This window comes from Prinia subflava (assembly GCF_021018805.1).
Source record: "Prinia subflava isolate CZ2003 ecotype Zambia chromosome W unlocalized genomic scaffold, Cam_Psub_1.2 scaffold_22_NEW, whole genome shotgun sequence".
Lineage (NCBI taxonomy): Eukaryota > Metazoa > Chordata > Aves > Passeriformes > Cisticolidae > Prinia > Prinia subflava.
This window is the reverse complement of record NW_026960606.1, coordinates 7,561,551-7,587,138: the sequence shown is the minus strand read 5'-3', so window position 1 is coordinate 7,587,138 and position 25,588 is coordinate 7,561,551. Positions and strand designations below refer to the sequence as shown.

At 44.1% G+C, this 25,588-nt stretch overlaps 1 protein-coding gene across 1 annotated transcript in view; it reads right to left on the bottom strand.

Annotated features, from left to right (window-relative positions):
- Positions 1 to 2,063: 2,063 nt before the first annotated feature.
- LOC134564882 (highly divergent homeobox-like) overlaps positions 2,064 to 25,588 on the bottom strand; it is a 61,871-nt gene continuing 38,346 nt past the window's right edge. The window contains exons 5-10 of the mRNA XM_063424164.1: positions 14,260 to 14,406; positions 10,492 to 10,699; positions 6,095 to 6,174; positions 4,479 to 4,562; positions 2,906 to 3,028; positions 2,064 to 2,693 (exon numbers count right to left, since the gene is read on the bottom strand). Coding sequence (XP_063280234.1) covers positions 2,568 to 2,693; positions 2,906 to 3,028; positions 4,479 to 4,562; positions 6,095 to 6,174; positions 10,492 to 10,699; positions 14,260 to 14,406 — 768 coding nt within the window. The 3' untranslated portion in view covers positions 2,064 to 2,567. The remainder of the gene's footprint in view (positions 2,694 to 2,905; positions 3,029 to 4,478; positions 4,563 to 6,094; positions 6,175 to 10,491; positions 10,700 to 14,259; positions 14,407 to 25,588) is intronic.

Here is a 25,588-nt window from a genome sequence, read left to right as displayed (position 1 = left end):
ATGCAGGTGTTTGTTACCATCTTACAGACAGGGGAAACACCCTGAACCCAAACCCACCCCAGAGCCACCCCCACTACTCTCCACCAACATTTAACCACCACTAATGGTAACAGTCATTAGATTTTTGTTGGAAATACACACTGATACTGAAAAAACCCAGCCAAGGAGCTGTGGAGCATCTTCCTCCCCAGATTTTGTTATTCAGGGATAGAATTTATACTCTTTTTTTCCTGACTCTCCTGTAGTAATGCCAAGTGTCTCAGGCTGTGTTTTGTCTCCCCACAGGAGAAAGGACCCCAGAACATCCCCCAGGGATGGGGTGGGCCTTGACTGCAGCTCATCTCAGCTGCATATCCAAGAGGATTCTAGCTTCCTGGAGAACAGGGGCTGACATAATTGCTTCGATTTGTTCGAATATGAAATAACGATATGAAATAGCAGCAAGACAGCAAAATAGGAATCATCAATGGAAGTTTTTCTTGTGGGAAAGCGGATGATTTAATTGACCATGAAATTGAGAACTCCTGTTAAAAGTATCCTGCCCTCTGTCATGGGAATTCAAGTGGAAGAAGCAGGAAAACAGGGTCCCAATAGTGGCAAATCCTAGCACTATTTTTTTAATTTCGCAGAAAATGAGGTTTCATTGTCAGTGGCACAAATTTCCTGCCTAAAGGGAAGAGCAATAGAAACCATTGTCGGCCTGGCATAGAAAACCCTTTATAAATGAGTTTTTCAAAACTAGCAGAATTCCAGCTCAGCTCTATCCTCCCTGTGAAGGACAGCACTGTGAGGTCTGCTCACAAACCTCCATTTCCACTCCAAATTTTAATGCCTCTACTTGCGCACAGGCTCAGCATCTTGGAACTCTGGGCTTTGTCTGTGGAAGGGTAGCTCTGTTTGGAACTTACAGAATTGTACAGGGGGAAAACTGTGAGGCTTTTGGTTTTTCAGAACACCTTTTAAAACAGTTCCTGCCCTTTCTGCAGCTGGTATTTAAATTAACAGTATTGCTAAAAGCTCCTCGTGCCCAAGGAGAGGAGAGACTAAAAACCTGAAAAAACAGAGCTCACTACTGATATTAAACAAAAAGAGCTGTACAAGTGATTAGGAAGGGACTGATCAGACTGAGAAAACCCTAAAACACGAGTTTAATCCCAGTATTAAATAAAAAATAGGTGTTATTTCCCCAACACTCTGGATTTTCTGAGCTACACCTTGGACCTCCCACTGAAATTAAGGGGATTACTCACTGCATGAACCAGGATTCCCCAGAGTCAATTATTATTTGGCATAAAACGGGAAGAACAGGTTTTTAACCAGACTGAAGTACCTGTGTGAAAAATGCTTGCTGAGGGATATCCAGGCTGGAATTGGAGCATCGATGCCATGGGCAGGCACCTGCAGCTTCCCACAGAACCATCCTGGAGGAAAAGAGCTCCAGGACTGAGACCTGCCTTGGACTGGTCACCACCCTGTCAACTCAACCACAGCACCACTGCCAAGGCCAGGCATTCCCTGGACACAAACACACCCCACTGAATCCAACTGAACATCTCTGCACATCCATTCCACCACAGGAGTGGAGGGATTCAGTGCCAACAGCTCTGGGAAAGAAGAAATTCTGTTCAGCCCCTGCCTGCAATCAAAATCACAGTTTAGAAATGGCACTTGCCAAAAAATGCACCAGGCAGGGCTTCAAACCAGATCTGCAAAAGTCACTTCCCAACACCGGAAAACCTTTCAGGATGCAATGACAGCACTGGATTTCTGACTGGCATGGAAAACTGGAGAAAGGTTTGTGGAAAAATATATAACCAAGACTTAAAATAATAAGCAGAACTTTAGCATTCAGGCTTTGACAAATAAAAACTGTGACTACAATCATCAAACTCTAAAGAGTGTAAACATCCAATCCCATTGCTACTGTATTAGGAAGTTGTGTCCTGCAGCTATCCAGGTTCCCATTTCTACCTCATTTCTTCCAACACTTATCACTGCTTCCTTGCATTAATAATTTTTTCATCTATTTCAGTCAGAAAAATGGAAGATTTAACAATCTCAAGTCAGAAAATGAAAAACACTTCAGTTTAATTTCAGGTTTTCAAGCACAACTCAGAGAAAGCCCATTATTCTATTTGGAGCCCCAATTTTTAGTCCACCTACCTGAGTAAAAATGGGGAAAAATATAATAAACAGGCCTGGAGAGCATGTGGAGCTGGAGAATTTGCTGTGTGGCACACAACATTTGTTTCCCGCTCTTGCATCCCTGCTCAGAAAGACTGTTACAGAGCCAGAGTTGTTCTGGAGAATCAAAGTTAATCCTACCCAAGGCCAAGCTGCTGCAGGTGGACCCTTCCCTCACCGAGTCCTTTGATTTTCCAAACCCAGCATTCCCAGTTCCTGGGCAGGGCAAGGCTGTGAGGAGCCACAGCCGCCCTCCAGCACAGGTTCCTCCTCCTCGGACTGGCTCCCTTGGGCTAAGAACACTGCAGAGCAAAAGCCTCTCTCTCTCCTGAACCCTGCACCTCCCATGGGGTTTCTGTTCTCTCTTCCAAAAAAAAAAGAAATCACAAACTGTCTGAGGCGTTTTTCTCCGACAGGGATGAGAGGCTGAATGAGGTATCGTCGGGTTCCGGAGATGTGTGGTTGAAATCCATTTCTTCAAGTTCAGGAGGTAAGTCTGAAAGCAGAGCCTACAGGGGAAAAACATATCTAATATGCAGTATATACACTATTAGGTGTCTTTTTTATATCAGTAGTGCTTTAAACAAAGAGTGAGAAAATTATTTGGGTTTTTTCAATCATAATTTGAGCTTCTGGAATAAACCCACAGGAGGGACACAACACAAAAGGACAAACATCTTCTGATATTAAACACAGATATTAAACCTGCTCCAGGATCTACCTGCTGCTGTTCCTTATCATCTGATTTAATTGCAAGTATCAAACTCCGGGTAAACGTCTGCAGTTCAAAATATTTCTGTTTGTGGTTCTTCAGCTGACGCTCGATGAACCTGACTTCTTCATTCTGTGGGGAAACCAGAGAGTTCTGGGAATAATCTCAGAACTATGGAATCCTTAAGGTTGGAAAAGCCCTCTAAGATTGAGCCCAACCATTCCCCAGCACTGCTAAGCCCACCACTGACCATGTCCCCAAGGGCCACATCCACGTATCTGTTAAATCCCTACAAAAAACCTATTTTTAGTGACAATGACAACCAAAGCCCAGATCTCTTCCTAGAAGTGTTCAGGGGGCTGTGAGAAGAGACAGCAAATAAATTCCATTATTGCAGCAGAAGGCTAGACACAAAAAAACAGGGTAAATGACTTAATAGTACCAACTCATGAGAGAATAATGAAAAAAAAATGATATTCATGCTCAGACTGGCTGGAATTCAGCTTTAGTTGACATGAAAAGCTGTGACTACATGATGCTCTAAAGGTTTGCAACAAACCTTTTTAATTGGTTGTATTTTTGTTGTTTTTTTCTTAGAAAGTCCACTTTTTTTTTTCGGTGAAAGCACTGCTCACCACACTATTCCAGGTGATAACAGCTCTGGGAATGAGAAAGGAATATTTGGGCTGCAATTCTGAGGCTTTCATAAAAAATCAGCTGAGTTCTTCCTGATGGACACTTAGCAGTTGCCTGTTTAGCTCTGGATTTTGCCCAGCCCAGGAAGAATTCAGATTTAGGCAGAAAACTCAGGGAGTAATTAGTGCTGTCAAACAACAACCCTGGCTCTCCAGGGCACTGTCACAACAAGCCTCTCACTGCGCTGACAGGTGACGTTAAGAGAAGGTCATTCCCTCTCCTGGCTCATTCTCCACTGCCCTTCCCAGGAAAATGCTGCTGAAAGGAGGAATTTTTGTCCTGGAGAGATGATCTGTTTATTTTGATAACTGATTATTGTCAGGAGAATAGACCTGGTTTCTAAGAGAGAAAATCAGCAGTGGAGGTAAAAACTCAAGGAAACGTGGAATAGTGGCAGCTCCTGGGAGAGCAGCATACATACAACCTTCAGTCTTTGGCAGGAGACAGGACCTGGCAGGATCCAACTGCTTCTCCTTACTCCCACAGCCACCACTTCCAGGCATCTCCTGGGGAATGACTTTCCCCTCAGATCCCCTCATTCCAGCAGAGGATTCCAGCTGTTCAGTCCCTTCCATAGCTGGCAGCACCATGTTGCAGAAGTGTTGCAGCACTCCAAGGAACAATTCTGGTGGAGTGGCTCCAGAAATCCCTTTGTTGGGACACGTGGAGGGAGCTGCAGCTCTGTAGAAATGGGGTTTTCCTGCCTCCATTTGGATTGAAACATGGATAAAGTGGCTGGAGGTGGGATGAGGGCATAATGTATGCACACCAGGAAAACAGCAGAGGAACTCAGGATCCCACAAGCTTTTGCTGAATTCCTGACAGATCCACCTCCTGAACTCCCTGGGGATTATTCTGCTGTCCCTGACATGGCCCCATCACTCACCTTGTAATCCAAAAGAGAACTCATCTGATCCACTTCAGAATTGCTGATCAGATCACTCTCTTCATCATCTAAAATTTCTATTTTCTGAAACAGAAGCAAACAGTTCATTCCAAGGAACAGAGGAGACAAACAAATGAGGATCTGCATCCCAAAGGGGCAGGAAGGATGGAGGATGAAGGTGAGAGGCTCTGTGCTGACTCCTGAGGAGTTCTGAGCTGTGCAGCCCCCATTAGATGGCAATCATGCACCTCAGCCAGGAGATCCAGCAGGAATCCAGCAGGAGCTGCTGCTGTGGAGACTTGGGCTGTTTACAGAAGAGAAGATCCCTGGCCCAGCTTTTTGATTTTAAGTTGTACGTTTATTCTCTCACAGCCCCTGCTCTGCTCTGTTGTTGCAAAGGAGGGTCTGGAAATTTGTTCCTCTGGATAAACCACCCATCACAGCAAGTCTTGAGCTACTCTTCGCCTAAAGAAATCAATGAGTTCTCCTCTGACCTTCCCTGGCCGCAGTGCAAGGGAAATGCCCTTAGCTGTAGGGGATGGTGATCCAAAGGACGCTTCCAAATGCATAAATATAGACATTTTCACCTAATTCACAAAAATTTGGGAAGCTTTTTATACTGGATTTTTTTAGAAACCTAAAGATACCTAAAGCACAGTGTTAAGGCCAAGCCTAACACTAAGACTCAGAAATACATCCCAATTTTTTTGCTGTTTTTAATTGTTTTGACAGTTGGGAACATTTATGAAGCTGTCCATTATAGGTTAAAGCAATTTTCCTATTTCTTAGGATGGTATTTAACCCAGTGTGGGGAAGGGCCCTCATTGACCCAATTCATGGGTCATTCCTGAGGTGTTGATTTGGGTTTTTCCTGCAGTGTGTGGTCCCTTCTGCCTGCACACCAGGAATTTCCCTGAAATCAAGGACAAATCCTTCCGGGGGCATTCCCAGCTCTCCCTGGCAGGACCCACCAAGCTCCCAAGCCTGTGCTGAGCACGTTTTGTGTGCTTCAGTGTCTGCCAGCCCAGCTGAAGTGACAACAGCTCAGAAGTGTCCCCGAGTTCTGCTGCTCCGTCAGACCCTCAGTAAAGCTGGGACTCAAATATTATTGGTTTCAGACTCAGTTTGAGGAAACAGTCTCTAAATAACTGCCAAACATTCACATTCCCTCTTAGACACACTTTTAAAGATAGGAGGGGAAGGAACAGATTAGAATTTCAAATAGGAAAACTGTATCTCTTATGCAAATACAATGTATTTTAGTCCAATTTTAAGTGGATTTTTAAAGTTTTGTTACAGTGTTTTCAGAACAAAGTATGAAGAAACTCTTCCCTTGTTTTGTTCCATTGTTGTATCAAATGACAAAATCTGGGGTTCAGGCAGGTTGGGGAGCTGAGTCTCTTGGACACCATCTCTGCAAACCATTTCTACTGAAGGTTTTAGGGTTTTTTCCTGCTGTGTTTTAGTATTTTTAGCACAGTTTTAAAGCTCAAATAGGAAGGACTTTTAACACACACAACTGAAGTTGTCACCCAGTGAAAAACACAGGTGCTGGACAACAACCTCAACATTAATTAAGGAGTTATTAATTGGTGGAAAAGGAAAGGTAAACATACCACATTATCAGTGGAAACTGGATTCTGGTCATTGTCTTTGTGGCAAATTTCTTCCTTTTGAAGAGCTTCATTTGTCTCTTCTGCAGAAATAAATTTGTTTTGTCAGATTTCATTCCAATTTTATGCTCAAGGACCATTAATGGTGTTTACCACTAAATGTCACAGCTGCTAAATCCAACAGCAAAGTCATGGTATCAATGCCTAATCATAAACAGAATATCTGCCTTATTAAAAAGACATCTTGTCACAAGAATTTCAGGCCAACATCAAACCAATTGCAACCTGAAACAACAAAACTCAGTTATTCTCTGTACTAAAACCTTCCCATTTTTAGGTTCAGGCTGGAATTTTCAAAGGTGATGAAGAGTTTCACATCAGAGGTGTGCAGAAGTTGGGGTTTTTTTTAATGAAAATAAATTCCTGCATGAAAAATACCGCATTCCCTGAAATTCTGGGGTACATATCTAAATCCCACTTCCCCCTTGCAGACTGATGGGTTTTGAACCAAAAACTGATCAGATTATGGTAAATGCTTATCTCCAGTGAACCTGAAGTGCTTTTTTATGCATAAACACTTGAAAGCAGAGCAGATTTTACCCTGGTGTTTCAACCACAAAGCATGAGATGATTCCATTGACCTTAAAGGCTAATGTCCTAGGGTGACGTTATGATGTTTGTATCCCCAATCGTCTGTTGGCTTTGTGCTGGATATTGCATTCTGTGCCTTTAAGATTGGGTCTGGGAGCGGGGGGGGGAGAAGCATGCAGTTTGTTTTCAGAGACTGTACTTCCTCCACCACATTCTGTCCGAGAGTGTTGTCTGCAACACGTACAATGGTGGCAGGCACGGAGATATTTTTTTTCTTTTTCGTTAGTTAGTTTAGCTAGCTGAGGCAGAAAAGCTTCGCTGGACTGTTCTTCTTTGCCTTTCCTGGAACTGTTTGAACCTGCTCCTGGAACTGTTCGAACCTGCTCTGGACTGGGGACCCAGGGGAACGCCGGGGGCTTGCACCTGGGACCCACTGGGGCCTACACTGTGCAGCAGCTTTTCCCAGCGCCAGAGGGACTAAGAACAGAGTGACCACCTACAGGAGGGACCTTTTCTGAATTTGTCATCTGGTGCTGTTCAATTTATTGTGCTGGGGAGTGTTCTGCCTGTCCAATAAACAGGGTTTTTTCCACTTCTCTCAGAGGAAGTCTTTCCCAAACCGGTTGGGGGAGGGGCCATATGGGTTTACTTTCTGGGGTAGAGAGAGAGGGCTCCTTTGGAAGTTTTCTCCCAAATTTGCCCTAAACCAGGACAGCCAAGGAGAACATGTTATAAATGTCCAGCCAATTCCAATTACTAAAATATATTTTATTAATTAATGAATTACAGAACATAAAATTTGGGCAAGCCAGCAATCAGAAGTTCAGTGTCGAGACCTGGGATCGGCACTGGGTGAACCTCAGCTATGGCCTCTATCGCACCGTAACTCCCCTCGTTCACGAATTGGCCCTTTTCAGGGTCCTCTTTTATACAGTTTATTTTGCTGGCGGCAGAGTATTTCCCCACAGTTATTTGTCTTTGGTTCTTCTTCTTCATATTCATTTCTGCCATCCGGTTTGCTGAATGGGGCTTCCGAGGAAAGATGAATACTAAGTCCGTTCCTCCAGAGTATGAATGGGAGATGGAATCATGAATGGAAAGGCATTCTCCCCGATTCGTATCTCCCCCGATGGCTGGGTGCTTCACAGTTTCACCGCCCCCGGAGGACCTATTCCAATCTAGATCCATCCTTTATTCTGGTGTTAATAGTGGGCTTCCCAATTTCCTGGCAGGGGTATTGTTTTCCCGGATTCATGGCCTTGGGTGTTGCCCATCCTAAAATTAGTTGGCTTCATGCCCGACCTGCTTGTGCATTTTATTTTACAAAACATATTTACATTTTATATACACCAAAACATGAATTATCTGACAGTATTTATTACAGAATACAAAACCCAAAGAAAGGTAAGTCTATTTACTCCTCAAATTGAAGTTTCTCATATTTACTTGACTTCTGCATATTGAAACATAAATCTATTATACATATTAAATATAAGGAGGAAAAGAGGGAAGGGGCAGCAAGGTTCAGGTGATTCCAGGGTCTGTCACCTCTACACAAACACAGGGATAACAGCATTTCCCTGGGATTACCAAAGACAGGGTAATGTTTAGGCCAGACCATACAGAGCCAGGTAATGGTTTTAAACAACTTTTAAGTTAAATATCTCTAAAGTGAGCAAATGTGATTGGAAATTGTTTCAAATAAACTTAATCTGCCACCGGTCACAGCTCCATAGGACAATTTGTGCCAGGAGCACATGGGATCAAACAGGAGCACTGGGGAGCAGGGAGCAAGGAAGGGTGAAGGGCACTGGGTGAGGATGCTCCGCAGGGACATTCCAAGGGCACTCTGTAACCCTGACAGTCACCCCTTGGATTCAAGAGCTGAAGGAAGCAGCTCCCTACAGCATTCCCAACTCCTTAAATATTTATCCTCAGCTCATGGAACCCAGCACAGCCCTAATGGGCTCCACTGACACAGTGTCGATTCAATTAACATGCAATTAAAAAAGGTGAGGCAATATGAGAGCTTTAATGATCTATTTTGCATCACAGCACAGCTTATTTTTTTATATTGACACACTACATTTAAAAAACAGAAGCTATCAACTGTCACTCTTAATTGGATGACCAAAAATTGCTTTTGTTTGTCTTTCAGAGTGGTTTTTTGCTCTTATGGTTTTGGTTTTTTAATAAATCAGGACAAAAAGTTACAGTTCTCAAACATTAGAACAATTCCCTATCTGTGACTGAACATAACCCATGAGTGTTGGGGGAAATATTTTCCAGGAAGTTCAAAACCAGCTGAGCTGCAGCAGTGAAACCTCCTCCTTTGAACTGGAGAAATGAACAGAAATAGTTGCTGAGGGAGAATAAAGGAATGACAGTGGGATTCCTGGATGCTGTCGAAATCCTGTCATTTCCTTGCCCTTAGGCTTTGACACTAATAATGCACCCAAGGGTTCAGCCTAGCTTTGCTTATGAAAGCCTTGCTCAAAAAACATGGAGTTATTCCTCACTTGAACTACAGACACTTCAGACTCTTCCCTGTCACCATTTTTTCTCAAGCAGATCTATCTTAAATCAGCTCCTTCCACACCTCAGGCAAATCAAGGACTCAGATTCCTCATCTCACTCGGCTTTCAATCACTTGACCCATTTCTTTATCATCTTATTCCCTCTACAGTCGTATATGACAAAGCTCTTCCAAACTCATTCCCAGTCGTTCTCTGTTCCCCTGGCTCTTCCCTTTAAATTGTTTTGAGGAAATGACAGGATCAAGCCTGGCACACTGAGCTACAGCAGCAACAGGCCTGAGGTCGGACTTTCTTTTAGCTTGGAGAGCAAAGGCTCCATTGATCTCCTCTAAGCAGAAGCACTAGGAGCAATTAGTGAGTGGGGGATGTGCTGGGCTCATGGACAGGAGGGGCAGGGAGATGTCAATCCCATGTGCTCCTGGGAGGGAAAAGGGAATTAAGTTGAAGGCCCTTCTCACTCCAGATGCTGCAGTTTACTGGGGACACCCCCCTGTGTGTACAGTTCCAGGGCTTCTGAGCTGTCCCCTGCTCCTGGCTTTGATCTGCTGGGTTGTGTTTGCCTGTCAGGCAGAGCAGCAGGAGGCCTGGGCAGCTCCTTGTTGCAGCCAGAGCTGAGGGGTTCCCTGCCAGGAGAACTGGGAATGCACAGTTACAGCAGCTCTGCTCAGTCCCAGCAGCTCCAGCCCCACCAGTGCCTGGGGTGGCTCAGGATCACAGGGATGGAACCACGGAATCACAGCATGGCTTGGGATGGGAGGGACCTTAAAGCTCATCCTGTTCCACCCCCTGCCATGGTCAGGGACACCTTCCACTAGCCCAGGGTGCTCCAAGCCCTGTCCAACCTGGCTTTGGACACTTCCAGGAGTGGGGTGTCAAATGGAATGGCCATTCCACCTGACTGGGAAGAACTGAGCAGTTGGCAGAGAGCATTTTTTAAATCTGGCTTTCTTTTGGGAAGTGAGGCTTCCCCACCTGTACTGGCTGCCCAGCTCTCACTTGCACCAGCAAAACGTGAACTCTTGATTTCATTTCATATGAATCTGGCAGAAACAGGGCTCTTGTGATCAAAGGTTTCTCCAATCTTTGTATAACAAACCAAACAAAACTCAGAGACACAGAAGTAGAAGAAAGAGACCAAACAGTACCTTCAGCCCAGGCTGGGTGGAGCACTTGACTCTGTCAGATGTTTTTGAATGTGTACAACAGAATTCAAAGCATGCACACTGCACAAAATTGAAAATATAGGCACAGTAGTAACTGCATTCCAAATACCTTGTGAGCTTCCTTCAGATAAGCAGATTGATACTTCATCATTCCTATCGTTATCATCCCCTACTTCAGTAGCAGTTTCCTCTCCTGGATTAAGTGCTGATTTAGAAACAAATTCAGACTGATCAGAGAAATCAGCAGGACCTCCTCTAGGGGGTGGGACCTCAATCCCCATTAAACGATATTTCCGTCTTCGATTCCCAATCCAAGTCTTGTAAGAGAAATAAACATGAATGATATCAGAAACTATAACAAAAGCAACAGGCTCCCAACCAAGTGACATCAGCACATCTAGGCTACAGGATCAAAGGTGCAGCAGCAGTTCAGGGAGCTGATTATTCCCCAGTGTTCAACCCCCCTGAGGCTGCTTCCCAAAATCCCATGTCCAGGTTCAGCTTTCCAAGGGAAACAGGAAGGTGCACAGCAAAAGGAAAAGAAACAATGGGCACAAGTGGCAGCAAGGGAAGCTCTGATTGGAAGTAAGAATATAAAAGAAAAAATAATGCTTTACAGTGAGGCAGAGGGACAGTTTGTCCATAGCAGCCTTGGTACCTCCAGCCTTGGAGGTACTCAATGTTTTACTGGACATCCTGAGAAACCTGACTTGATTCCAAAGTCAATCCTACTCCAGATAAAGAGCAGGACTACGTGACTTTGTAAGGTCTCTGCCCACCTAAATTATTCAACAAATTTAACATAAGGTCTTTGATCCAGGTTCTCCTACTCTGCAACTTCCATAAGGGGACTGAAGCATCTGATGACCCAAACATCCCTCCTGTTCTAGGATTTCCTACAGCACAAAGGGAACTGGCCAAGGTGACAGATCTACAGCACTCCCTTTGGAAGACAGAAAGGAACTTGGAAGAATAAAGTTCAGAGCAGCTCATCCTTCAGTCCCCTTTAGCTGTAAGACAGAGCTTTAGGAAAAGTTGTTTGCAGTGAGTACAGAGAAGCACACTGGGAACAGCCTGGGACATGAAACCAGCCCAGGGAACCTGGAAACCCTGCCATGGTGGGATGGAGAAGGATCCTTTAAGTTCATTTTAGATCAATAAAATTGAATTTCAAGGGAGAAAAAAAAGAAGACCCACATTCTAAATTCTCCAAGTGGATTTGTACACCTGGTCATTAATTTGCTTATTCTGATGAAGAAACATCTACACCAAAAATTATTAAAGATTCAGAGTTTAACATGATGCAACAAGACTTGTCTGCAACTCTTCACCTCCTAAGGCTCTCCCTTCCTTTGTGTCACTCAGGCTTTCAACATATCTCATCTCATCTCATCTCATCTCATCTCATCTCATCTCATCTCATCTCATCTCACCTCACCTCACCTCACCTCATCTCATCTCATCTCATCTCATCTCACCTCACCTCACCTCACCTCATCTCAACAGCCCCTGTACCCCAGACCCTTCATTCCATCAAATCAGTTCTCAACTGGCAACCAAAAATCCTTCCCAGAGCCAGAAATCCATTTCTTTACCAACTGCTACTCCCACTCTTCTCGAGCTGGCTCTTGTCCACCTTCCACACCATCTACATCCCCAGAAATAAGAGCAGCAGTTCCTGGGTCTGAAAACATGATCAGGTCATGACAGAATGTACCTTTCCATGAGGCGTGTGTTCCAAATGAGTTTCCCAAGACATTAGGATTTTCTTTAAAGACACACTAAACATCCCTCTGGCTTTATTTCAGAAATACCTGCCCTGTTCCTCTTCCTAGGGTTCTGAAAAAGTTGAGTAAAAATCTTTTTGCTTATAATACCTTGATTACCAAAGAGAAAAAATAAAGGAATATTAACAGCAGTCCCAACTACTAAACACAGTTTCATGCTGTGCCAGTCTTGAAAAAAAAATCCTTTTAAAGCTGCATCTCTAACAAGCTAAAAGATAACATGCTGAACACCATTTTTAGCAAATCATTTTTGTTGGCTGGTATTTGCTTTCTCAGCTTGCTGATTTTCCTCTTTGAAGAATGCATAACAGGTATGCAGAGAACTGCCTAGATCATTTTTTTCTATTACCTACAGTTTTGGGAGAAAAGAAATGAAAGAAAAAACCCCACACAAGCAGCCCTTTGAGATCTGAGTCTCTTTTTTCCAAGCAGCATATTGCCATTCTTTTAAATTTTCCCATCATCTTGTGATTTTAACAAACAGCACTAACAAAATTTAAAATTGAATTTACCTATTTTTTAGTAAAAAAGGCACTTGGAAAAGGCAGATCTTTTTACAGACTCTTCAAAGCAGAAAATCTTTCATTCAACATACTGAGAATGTCAGAGAAGATGAATGTTTTGATAGTGTCTCAAAATAAATGGGGAAGAAAAGGTTCCACACCCTGTGTGCTCTGCTAAACAGAGAACATTCTGCAACAGCAAAACGGTGAGGGCAAGAGCAGACTGGAATTGCTATGTGGGAAATCAGGTTGAGAGTTCTATCTCTATCCCTAAAATACATTCTCCCTAAACACTTCCAGCAAGGTCAATGAAGTGCATGGGATCATTTGTGAGTCTGTTCTGGTGCAGGTGATGCCAGAGCCTTCTGGTCTGTCCCTGTCTCTGCCCTGAGGACAAAAACATTCCAGCAGGTGGAAAGGTTTGCACAGAACTCCACAGTGTCACCTCTTGTGTGCCAATGAGGATGTTCCCAAGGGAACAAACCAAGGGAGCCTGGGTGTCACTGTGCTGGCCAGGTGTGTCATGGCCAGGAGGTGCTGCCAGGGGGAACAGCTTCACCTTTCAGGAGCAAAGTGAAGCCCTTGCAAAACAAGGAGCAGCTTTGCTCTCTACAGAGAAAAGAGTGATTCTCTTCAGCCTCCGAAGGTACAACTGGGTTTTTCAGAATTCCTGTGGGCCCACAAAAACAAATAACCAGATTGGTGTTCAACCCTAAAAGCAGCTTTGGAACCATTTGGATGCACCAAGCCAGAGGTCTCCACAAGAGGAGAGTATCACTAAGGGCTCTCAGCCCTGCTCCTGCAGTAGTGTCAGGAATTTAGGAAACAGGTGGAAAAAGAGGATGAAGCCTGAAAGGAATAATCCAAATTGTCATGCCTGTCATGAGGGGAAGGAAGGCTCCTGTCTTTGTCTGAATGCAAACAGTGGGGCCATTTCCTGAGGCTGGGATGAGCAAAGGAGACCCCAGAGCCACAGGGTGCTGCTGTGTATCTGCTCATCCAGGACACAGCAGCAACAACTTCCCAACCTCTGGAAGAGATGATGTGCAGAGGTTCTTGGGAACCAGGTTATCTCCAGCACACCTGTGCCACTTATAGGGACCATCAAACTGAACTGACCCAGAATTCCTCCATCACACCTCAACCTGCCCTCAGGACAGTGTTGTAAATTTTTTTTTCCTATTTTGGAGGATTTTTCTTTCACACAATTTTCCCTATAAGCATGAATGAGAAGTATTTTCCCTGTATCTTTAGAAAAGTCCTTTTTTGGTATCTTATTAGCAATATAAATAGTACCTTTCAGCCTTATAGGATCTCCCTCAAAAATGTAACACTTACTTAAAATCTTACTCAAGATAATGTCAAACAGCTCATAGTGCTGCTTCTGCTGCTGATCAATATGACTCTTACCTGAGGGTTTTTACTAAATATAGACTGCAGAAAGAGCAGGAGAGCACTTCCCAACATGGTCATTCATTATGTAATACGTGAAATCTATTTCAAGCTTCCTCATGAAATTTTTGAAGCCTTTCATCCGTCCTATTTTTGCTCCTGCGACAAGATAAGGAAAGACTCTGGATTTCTTACCCGAACTATTTCACAGTCAACATTTAATTCTGCAGCCACAGCTTCAATTTTCTCTCTGCAGACTGAGCCCAGACTGGTCATGCCATTGTCCCAGTATTTCTTTAGAGTAGCCAAGTCTCGGTCACTAAACTGTGTGCGGTCCTGTAACTGCAAGATAAAAAAAATAGTTAGATTGAAAAAAAATCTGCTTATCCTGAGCATTCATGTCTAGAGGTCTCCCACACAGTAACACACACGTTCTACTGTCTCCATGGCTCTTCTTCTCTTTTAAGTCTCCCTTAAGAATTTGGGGGTCTTTTGATTTCTTTTTTTTATCCAGGGCACTTCAGAGTTCCCTGGGATTTGCTGTAAAGGCAGCGGCAGCATTAACACAAGTTTAAGACACTTCAGCTTTGTTTCAACTCCACCTGACTTTTTTTGTAATTTGTTTTATCTCATTTTATAAGGCCTTACTGAAAATATTTTTCCCCTTGTGCTGTTTACTCTCTCCACCCAATTTATGCAAATTACTCCTTAAAGGCTTTTCAAGTTTCTTACCCTCTCCCCTAAAGTTCTTCTATCTTACTGAAAACTACAACACATGCATAATTCAAAGATTTTGACTTCATAAAGGGAATACTTTAATGTTTATGTGGTGAGCTTGAGTTTAAATTGGTTCCACTGCTTATCTGTGATTTCCTGAACCCTTTGTCTACATTTATCAAAACATTTGAGAGTGGATCAGTGATAAAAGGAGTAACACTGAAAAAGAATTCCTGAACATCTTACCACTGTTTGAACTGGTGTGAGCACATAGTGTATTTCTCTAGTAGAGCTTCCAAGCTTTATCAAAAGCTTTTCACACAGAATTTTATCTAAAATCTACAGTTTTGTTATACCAACTCATGTTTTTCACTTCTCCTGCTGTTCAGAGGACAGAAAACCAACCACAAAGTCTGCACAGGTAACTTGTAGACCATGTGCCACATGTGTCACTATTTCAGTAGCTGAATTGTGTTCATGGTTTCAATAGCTTAATTCTGTGTTTGCTCATTTAAAAACCATTAAAAGTTAGAAAGGAATAATTTTAAGTGGAATAACAAGTAATTTTGCAGAACTAGGATCATTTGACAATCTTGTACAGTTCCCAGTCCTAGCTTTTGTTAATCTTCAGAATATTGTAATTGTTGCAATTTTCTTCTCTTAAAAATTACTATTTCTCAAAATGTTAGAAGCACTTGAGTCTCCTCAATGTATGAACACAAAATAGAGGCATCAAACCTTTGTCTTCCTAAAGTAATCCCAGTAAAAAGATGCACCGGATAAATTCAAATATGGTCTGGTTGCACTTGATGACCTTAGAGGTCTTTTCCAACTTTAATGAATCCACGATGAATTGAGTGCCTAGCAAGCACTCAATTTTTCCTGGCTATTGTTCCGTCATCCCAGTCTGGAATTAGGGGGGCTGTTCCCATCCTGCCCATCCCACAGCTGATGGTACTGGGTCAGAGTGGGGATGATGAGGAGCACCCTGGACACCCCTGAGCCACTGCGCTCTCCACAGCCCCAGGGCAGCCCAGCACAGGAGATGCTCCCAGGCAGAATGCCCCAGGCCACGTTCATCCAAAAGCAATCCACTTGGCTCATCGAAGGCTGCTCTAGGCTGAGCCAAGTGCAGCTCCAGACCCAGGCAAAGCCAAATCCCTGGTGCCCGTTCGCCCGGAGCAGCCATCGCTTTCGCTACATGCCTGACCTGAGCTCCTCCTGACTCCGAGCCATGCTCAAGGAACAAAAGTACAGCCATCTCCTGGATCACTGCAGCAATAACTCCTTTTATAGTTGCTGGCAAAAGAGATTGGGACTTGGGAAGAACTCTGCTCTGCGGCAGCCCGGTACTGAGGAGAGGGAAGGCAGAGAGCAACCCTCAGACTACACAGAGATACAAGGCACCCTGGCCTATTCACATTCCTGACTGCTCAGGGCAGCCTCACCTCCTAAAGGACAGTGGGTGTTTTTTAAACATAAATAACTAACCTTGCCTGCTGGTTCTGCAGAGTTCACACTGCTGCAGGCCCTCACAGTGAACTCACAGAGCTCCCTGTGGTCGGTGCTTGGCAGGGACAGAACACATAGCAATCCCTCACATTTAACATCCACAGACTAAAAACCCCCTGGAACACTCAAATTTGCACTCCCAGGTGCAACTCTCTCTTTTCAGCCCATTCACTTAAGTGATCCTTGTGGGGTCCCTTGCATGCTCAGAATATTCTGTGAAATTCTGTGAAATTCTGTGGAGCACTAGGAAATGTGCTTGGTGTTACAGCACAGATAAGGGAGAAACCTTGCTCAGGTTGTCTTCTCCCATGCCAGTGGCTGTGTTGGCCAAATTAGAACAAAACCCAAAGAAAGTCCAGCTGCTGCTGGAGGAAGCTCAGGTTTCTTCTTGCCACGTGGTTTCCCAGTTATTCAGAAATGCTTCCTCTCCTCAAAGAACCCAGGGCAAGGACTCGGTAGCAGGAAAAGTGATCTGCAAGAGGATCCTGCCTTGGACAAAAGACATCCCGTGCCTGTGTCGAGTTCCCTGAGAGATGGTGCTCAGGAAGGTGCAGAGACTGCTCAGCTTTTATTTGCTCAAAACAAGGACTTTACATGGAAAAAGCAGAATTTAGCAAAAGCACCTGGCCTTCAAAATTTTTCTATAAAAAGCAGAGTCAGATCTTTTCCATTTTAGTGGATAGATGTTAATTCTGATGATCTATTGCAAAGTTTCAATAAAAATCTTATTAGATACATCACTACTGAATGGGTTTCACCTCACAATTGCTGTATAATTAGGTTAATATAATTTATCTTTTCTACTTTCGAGTCTCTGTCTCATTTTAGCCTTTTTGTTCTGCCAAGACCAGCACTGAGGAGCCCCTGTGCTCTGCCAAGTCAGCAGCACCATGGGATCTCAGAGATTCTGAGGGATCATAATTTACACACCCTGCTCTCAATTGCTGCACCAGCATCATGGGATCAGTGTCACCCCTTAAGCTCAGTAGACATAAATGACACTTGAGCATGTCCAAATCTCAGCTCCAGATTAGCTGCCTTCATGTAACACACTGTGCCACGGGCCTTATCAGCAATTTCTTAAGGAAATCACCAACTGCCTTCAATTACAGGATCATCCCCTTTACATGGATCATACCCTGTGGAGGTGGATAAACCTTCCAGACCTCTGCCCTGGAGGGATGTCCCTTGAATGGAATGTGATAAGCTCATCTCAACCCTTCCCTGGGAGAGAGGACCTAGATGAGTCAGATCAGAACAAGGCTCCCATAATGCTTTGGTATACCTCTCCAAACCCATTGGTCCTTCCCCTTTGGTACCACCCCTGCCTTCCCCATAACCCCAATGGTTCCGCTGCTATCAGGGAGCTGCCATCCCTGGCCATCCCTTTGCAGGATAATAAAGGCTACCCTGTGGAACTTCTACACGGTGCTTCTGTCTCTCTGTTCCTGAGTCAGCCTGGGAGAACCTCACAAGACAGAGCTGAAATCACTGCTAAGAGCTGAAACCACTGCTTAGAGCTGAATCACTTGCAGCCACTGGCTGCGCCTTGCTGAGGCTGCCTGGCGGCTGGAGACTGCCCGAGACTCCCGGAAGGCTGACTCTAGTGAGACCTCTCTCTCTGGGAAGATTGCAGCTATCCGGACTGGACTACAGACTCCACGGCCGTTCACAATACCCAAGTTTGACTCCTGCATTGTAAACTGCTTAAAAATTACATGATGACTTTTGTCAGAAAATAAAGGATAGAATGTCTACATTGTACATGTAACTAAGCTTCCATCAATTTAGTTAATAACCTTCTCATGCTTAATATCATCAGAGGAAATGAGGGATCAAGAGGAAAATCTCAGACACCTACAAATATAATAATATTCATCATTATAGGAAAAAATATCAAAAGATAATATTGGAAAGCTTCATATTTATGACAATACTTATAGGTGAAGGCAAGCCAGTAATTCAGTTCTTATTTTTTACATCATTAACTCAGCTCTGAATACAATTCTCATTTCTTCTCTCCAGATACTCAGCTTGCTGATTCAAGGCTTGGCTTTATCCTTGACAGTGCTGGCTGTTGGCTGAATCCTTTACATTTGCCACTTCTGTTGGCCACAGTTTAAAAAGCAGGAGAGGCTTTGTCCAGCAGAATCCAGCCTATCCATTACCAAGGAAAAGCAAATTGAATCAGCAGTTGTGCCGTGTGCAGGGTTAAACCTGGCTTATCTCCGACCTCCCAAGTGTAACAACAACATCCTTGGAAGAGATGACCCAGTTTATTAGAAACATTCATGGCTCTTTGCCGAGCCCCTTGTCCCCCCCATCGTGCAGCAATATCTGTGGTGCAAATCCGGTGCCTATAATTGGAAAGAATAATTGCACGGAGTGGAGTGTCCTTATCCTGCCTTTTCTTAGAGCCTGCATTTTTAGATTGGGTTTTACGCATCAGCTGAAAATGTTTCAAGCCACGTGCACAAAAGCTATACACAAATTTCAGATTATTAATCAAGGACATGCTAAAAAATGGAACAACTAGAGGTTTTATACATAACTTGCCTTTATGCTGCAGCTGAGCACTGTGTGTGGTGTTCATTTCAACTGCAGTGAAATCATATTAAATCAACATTTAGTTCTGATACTTGGTGATGAAATGGGCTGAGGTAATGGTTATTTTTAGCAAACAAACCTCTCACAAACAAATTTTCCATGCCTTTGATCCCTGTCACTGCTTCTCTGTTATATTTTGGGAGGAATGGGAATATCAGAAGCCCTCAAAGTATTCAAGGTATGAACAAATCTCAGATTCTTCTGTACAAACACAGTGTCATTTTGCCTTATTCACCTTTCCCAGTGACACCAGCATGGAGCTCTCTGAACCCTGACACTAATTAATATGTTTTCTTCAGATGATTATCAATTCCCACCTCAATTCCATACCTTATTAGTATGTATTAACAGTGATTTCTGAATCATTCCACTACGTTTCTCCTTTCTCATCTGCACCATTTAATATCATTCTTGCTTTTAAGTTTATTATTTCTTGATTTCCCACATACAAATTCTGAGGCTCTGCATTTTCCCTTAACACACCAAGATATTTAACCTCATTAAAGCTATCACAGATTACACATTCCTTCAGCCTGAGGTTTCAGCTTCAGGTTTCAGCAGCGCCACAAAGCTGCCCCCTGTCAGTGACACCCATCCTGAGCTTAGGCTGAACACTGCTGGTCACACACAGCTGCACAAACTCAGGCACAAAGGTGTCTGAAGGCACCCTTCAACTCTTCCTGCTCACACACTATTAGGGTTCTGCAGCAGAGACTTTTTGCATCTTTCCCCACTGGCTGAGGTTGAAGTTTGCTCTGATGGAAGCAGAACTGCTAAAAATTTCATAGCACCCCATTGTGAGAAGAGCTGTAACTGCTTCAGCACTCAGCCAAAATTATAGATATTCTGTTAAAATATGTTTCTGAATCAAACTCAACTAAAAAGATGAAAAAAGCCACAAATCAATGCAATGAACAGTCTAGAAAAGAAATTACACTCTCAACCCCAGTCATATCACTCCAGTTTTCAAACTAACCCTCAAACCACACAAACTGACAACTCACCCTTTGTTATAGGTTGACAGTTTGGTTTTTAGTTAAAGTGGAAACAGTTCCCTGTAATAACTGTTGCAGTGTGCTTTTGCTTTAGGTTCTTGGCTAGCCTTCTGTTTTATGTGTGTCAGCAGTCATAAGGGGTTTGCTTGAAATTATGATTATGCTTTAGGATTTGCTGTATGTCTTCCCTAAGCATATTCTCCCCCATTCCCTATAATGGTGCCTGTCTTTATTTGCATCAGCTTGTATTATATTTTGACTCGTACCCTAATTGCTATTCAGTCGGTTATATGTCGATCCCTTTCACTTATTAGCTAGCCACTCCTTAGAGACTCTCCTATTGGCCCCAGGTGCCTATCTTCTCCCTAACCTCCTCCTTTCCCAAATGTCAATCCCCTGTGTTCCTACCCCTCTCCCCAGAACCTTCCCTATCAATCTTTAGTTACTCCATGCCCTATTTGTCCCTGTGTATCATTCCCCTCCCCTGTTCCACCCTGATAATTTTGTAAGATGTAAACCCCGCCTTGGACCCCTCCCTAGCTGTGCCCTCATGAGTTGTTTGTTCTGCACCACCCCCTCATAAAACCCACTGTCTGACCCCTGCTCAGCATCTTGGGTGTCTGGCACACCTTCAGTAAACCACCTCAGCTTCACCCCAAGACCCATCTCACCTCTGTGTCATCTCTGCACCCTGAGAACCAACAGCTGAGAGGATCAGAGCTCCGGGGGGAAGTGTTGCTCCCCGAGGTGCTGCGTGCTCAGGGACCCCCTCCCAGAGTCCCGGACCGTAATACAGGACCTTGGAATTGTTTTGAGACAGGCACCTATCAGAGTTCATTTTTAAATATTGACATATTGTTGGACCATTGAGGAAGCTAAATGTGACTGAGAAATACCCATATAAATTCTTAGTGAGTCCAAGTCAGACCTTTCCTTTCTGGCCAGCAGAGCAGGTAATAACTGGCCCAGCAGCCACTTCGAGGAGGAGCGGCTAGGCTGGCTAGGCCCTTGCCACTTCCCCCTCTTGAGGTGAGTCAGCTCAGGCCTGGCTGTGCCTCTGGGCTCAGGCCAGCTGGGCCCTGCCGCTCCCCCTGTTAAGCAGGAGAGGCGGGCAGAGGCTTGGTTGGGCTCCATTGGCTCCTGGCAGGGGAGGGGAGGTTGCCTACCCCCCAGAGCCCCAGAGCCAGCCAAGCCAGGCCCCTGATAACCACTATGGGCCCATCTGGGATGAGCCCACCCCGATTTGCCACCAAGGGGTGGGCAGGGCCCCCCTCCTCCGGTGACTCCCTGGCAGAGAGGAAAAAGGGGGGAGAAGCCCGGCTGCTCTGAGGAGCAGTGGCTGGAGAAGCTGCTGCCTGGCAGAGATGACATGACCATTGAAGGCCTGGGCAAATTTAACCCTTTCTTAGCAACATGAAACTTCCGAGGCTTCTTTTCCTTGAGAAAGAGGAGAGATGGGCAGAAAGAACATAGAGAAGACCCAGCATGAAGTCAGATGAAGAGAGAGAGTGAAGGACTAATTGGAGGAAGGATGGAGGAGTTGCCTGCTGGCTGGACTTCTTACAGTGCCATGGAAATGAACTCTATACGTAGATCATCCTTTAAATCATGGGGAAAATATGCATTTGGGGAGATTATTATTTATTTGTGGATTTAAGCAAAGGTATTTGTGACGGACTGAGTGAATATTGAACTAGTAGCTGTGATCCTGTGATCCCATGAGATGTTTGAACAGAGAGAGATGATAAGCCCTCTGCACCAGTGAAGAAGTGAAGAGACAGCTCTGTTCCCTGAGAAGAAGAATCCTTTGCCTCTGGAGTTGTGAATCTTTAAAAGGTGGCACCCCAATATGCCTGTGTAGTCGTGCATTTCTGTACCCGAGCAGGTGTTTCTATATAAGGAAGTTAAACTAGAATTTTCTATAGCCTGCTCGTTGCAATTGGCTCAGTACCAGCACAGACACAGTGATAGGGCTTTGGAAGTGCATCTCAAAATCTAGAGTCAATCTCATTGGGCAAAGAGCCAAATAGCCCACCTAGACCATCGAGTATTAAAGAGCCTGCACAAGAGGTGCACGGGGCTTTTTGGGAATGCCTTAGCCAGTGTAACTGTGCTTGGTACACTGTGCTCGGCTTATCTCTTTTCATTTTGTAATGTTTGTTATTTTTGCTGTTATTAAAACCTTTATTTTACAAAGCATATCCTGAGTAGCCGTCTCGCTATTTTATTAAGCCATTACTCCACTGGCTGGACCCTCGGAGGTATTGAGAGAAAACTCAATATGCCTGAGTCTCCATGACCCAGAAGCAGCTTGGGAAACTGCTAATGGGAGGGGTCACGGAAGCAGGTTTTCCCCAGGTGTCTATTTTAGTGACAGTAAAAACCCACATGAGAACTGTTCTAGGTTGTCAGTGGGATCTATGACTCTAAGAGAGACTCCTTCTCCTAAAGAAGTAATGAAAGACTATTTTTTCAAAGAGTGAAACTGACTGAAAATCACAGGTTGTCTCTCTATGTTGTTTGTGGGAAAGTGAGCAGTTTGTGGGGAAGGGAGAAGTGTGGGTACCAACAGTGGTCAGATTTTAGGCTTCAGGCACTGCTAGAGTCTGTGTGAAAGACAAGCAAGCAACTTTCTAATTCTGGCTTGGGAAAATCCAAAGGAGGAATCCAAACAATCCTTGGGAGGTGAAAAACCGTTAGCAAGTGGTGTTTTTCTAACTTGTTTACTGGCAAGGATGTTTACAAAGGGGTGTAGGCTCTGAATGACCAATCATATTCATTGTACAGAAGTACTGTATAAAAAGAGGATTTGGAAGAATAAAGATTGCTCTCATGTGCTGTAAGCTGGGAGTCATGTTGTTATTCCCATGCCATCCGTAAGCTATAACGACAGAGAAGGGTTTAATTTTTATTTTTCTTTAAGTTCAATTTTTTTTCCTTTTTTCCTTCATTCTTTAGTGTGTGTTAATAAAATCTATCTGTTTACTTTAAGTTGGGCCTGTTTTGCCTTTTTCTCCCTAATTCTATCTCACAGAGGGAAAAGAGAGTAGGCACAGAAAACATCACACCCTTCTGGATATTTTGAGCTGATTCGTGAAATAGTGAATATTCAGCCTAAAAGTAAACTGATTTTTAGATGGCAATTATCATGATTCTTACTTGATCTATTAATATCTTCCTCACACTGGACCAGAAAGTTTTGCAGTTCCTGTTTAGACAGGATGCATTTCTTGCCTGCAGGTTCACAGCAGACAATAAGCCAAAGTGATTTGTGGCAGTGAGGTGCAGCACATCATGTAATAAAAAGATGACCAGACTTGTCCCCCTTTGCATTCCTTCAGCACTGCTGTGGGACAAGGAGGTGCTGATTCCAGCCAGAAGGCCATGTCATGCTATGGATGGTATTACCAATGGAGAAATATCCTGAGATACATAGTAAAATATCTCACAGAAGGAGGAAACACTCTATTCAGTATCACAAATACCACAAAGTAGGACCTCCAGCTCTCACTGCACACCCCGACTGTCTCACTCAGACATGCTCCCACTGACTTGAGTAAACCACAGTTTTCTCCCCTCCTAGGAGAGCAGAGGAAGGTGGAGAGAACTCCACAAGTTCTTCCTGGAATAGTTTTAAAACAAAAGGCAGAGCTGAGGTGCCCTCTGACTGCAGGCAGCTTTAATCCCTGCCAGGGTTTCTTTGTGAAGCTGCTCTGAGGTGTTTGCTCGCAGCTCACATCAGTTTTCCTGAGCTTTGCAGGCCCCAGGCCAAGGAGCAGCTTTCTTTAGAGTTGTAATGATGAGTCTCCCCCACAAAATCCAGCTGTGTTCCCATCCCCAGAACAGCTGGGGGCAGGTGTCTGTAAGAGTTGGTCCGAAGATCCCTCATCTGTCCCACAACTGTCAGAGGCTGAGACTCCAAGAACCCTAAACCACAACACAGGAGTTCTGACCTGATTGAGGTGGGATCCAGGTTTCTCCCTGCAGGTGCACTCACTGGACCAAGATGCCCCCCTCAGAGACCCGTGCAGAAACAATGGGAACTGTCACGGTATCTGGGCCGTGTTTGCAGAGGCTGTGTTTGCTCCGAACTGACTGTGCTGACCAAGTCCAGCCTGCCCTGCTCCTTCATTCTGCAACACTCACGAGGCCTCCCCTCCTTCCTGGCCTGTTGCCTCTCGCCTCAAAAAATAACTATAATAAGCACCCTGAAAAAGAGAGCCTCTGAGGCCTCCCTGACAGACAAGATGGATCTATTGGCGCGCCACGAGGACTGCGAAGGTGGTCTATTGGCTCCACGAGGACTCGCGTCTGCTGTCGGTAGCTATAATCCCCCCTTTCCTCTTTTCTCTCTCTCTCTCTCTTTCCCTTCTCCTCTATCGCATATTGTGGGTATCAATAAAGATACGTTGATTTTACTTGAATTAAGTTCTCTTTGCCTCTTTTTGCACTTTGAAATCAAAATGAGCCATCACGACCATCCATCGGATCGTGACAGTGTCACACCTCAACCCTCCACCTGCCCAAAGTGTGCCTGCACTCCTGTGAGAGTTTTATTCAAATAGCCAATTTGCAAACAGTGATGCAAAAATCAAAATCTAGCACTCTCCACCTGTTTCAGGTCTTTCTTGCCCCCAAATACATCGGTCTGAGAGCCCAGACACCCAAAGTGAAGCTCAGGGCAGACAAGCCCCTTCTCTCCTCCAAAATAAAACTTCACCACTAAGGCGCAGCTTACCCAGAGTCACCACCTGTGTGTCAAATGGTCTCCAGAGTGTCGCTGTTTGCCACGCTGAAATGTCCACACGGAGACTTGGAACTTGAGGGAAAGAGAAGCAGGGTGGAAAAGCCCTCCTTTGTTTATTTTATCCTATCATATACTTTTAGAAAGGTGACCATGGATTGGAGGATGGAATTCCCATCTCTCAACCACATTGCTCAACAAGACTGCCATTCAACTTTCTCCTCTCCTGGAGAAGAATGCGAAAACAATAGCAGTATTTACAAAAAACAATCTCTTGTTTACATGAACAAAGCGTAAGAAGTAAGAACTTCTACTTTAATATGAACGCTCAAAAAACTAAAAAATCTCATAGTAACACCAAAGCACACCAGTATTTTTAAATCTACCACAAACACAAACCATTCTGCTCAGACCTCAGATGACACAGAACTGGAGCACAGTCAGTACACTCAAGACTTAACAGAAGTGAAGATATTTTCTCCCTTTTAATTCTCCTTAACTGGTACCTTCGCTGCTATTTTTGAATCCTTGTTATCCTTCCATCACCCTGTGAAAAACCAAAAATCAATGCATTCATAAAGGCCACTGCACATGCACCAGGACAGAACACAGAACTCTGTAATTTCCAAAGGCACTCTCATGAGTTACTGAGAGGGTGATATTTCTAGACTAATATTCAATAACAATCAGGATTGCATCATCCTACAGCAGAGCTGAGCAGACAAGAAAGAGTTTCTGCAGAACTGCACAGCTTTTATTTCTCTCCTGATACAGTTAAAGGACAGGGCAAGGAAAATAAAACATCAAGGTAGAAGATTAAAAATTCAGAGCATCTGAAAGACAATCTCCATTTTAACCAAAACACAGATTAGCCCTTTTCCTGTTTGAATGGCAGTAATTGCCATAACAGCACTTCTACAACTCTATCCATTTGTCATGGGTTGGCGGT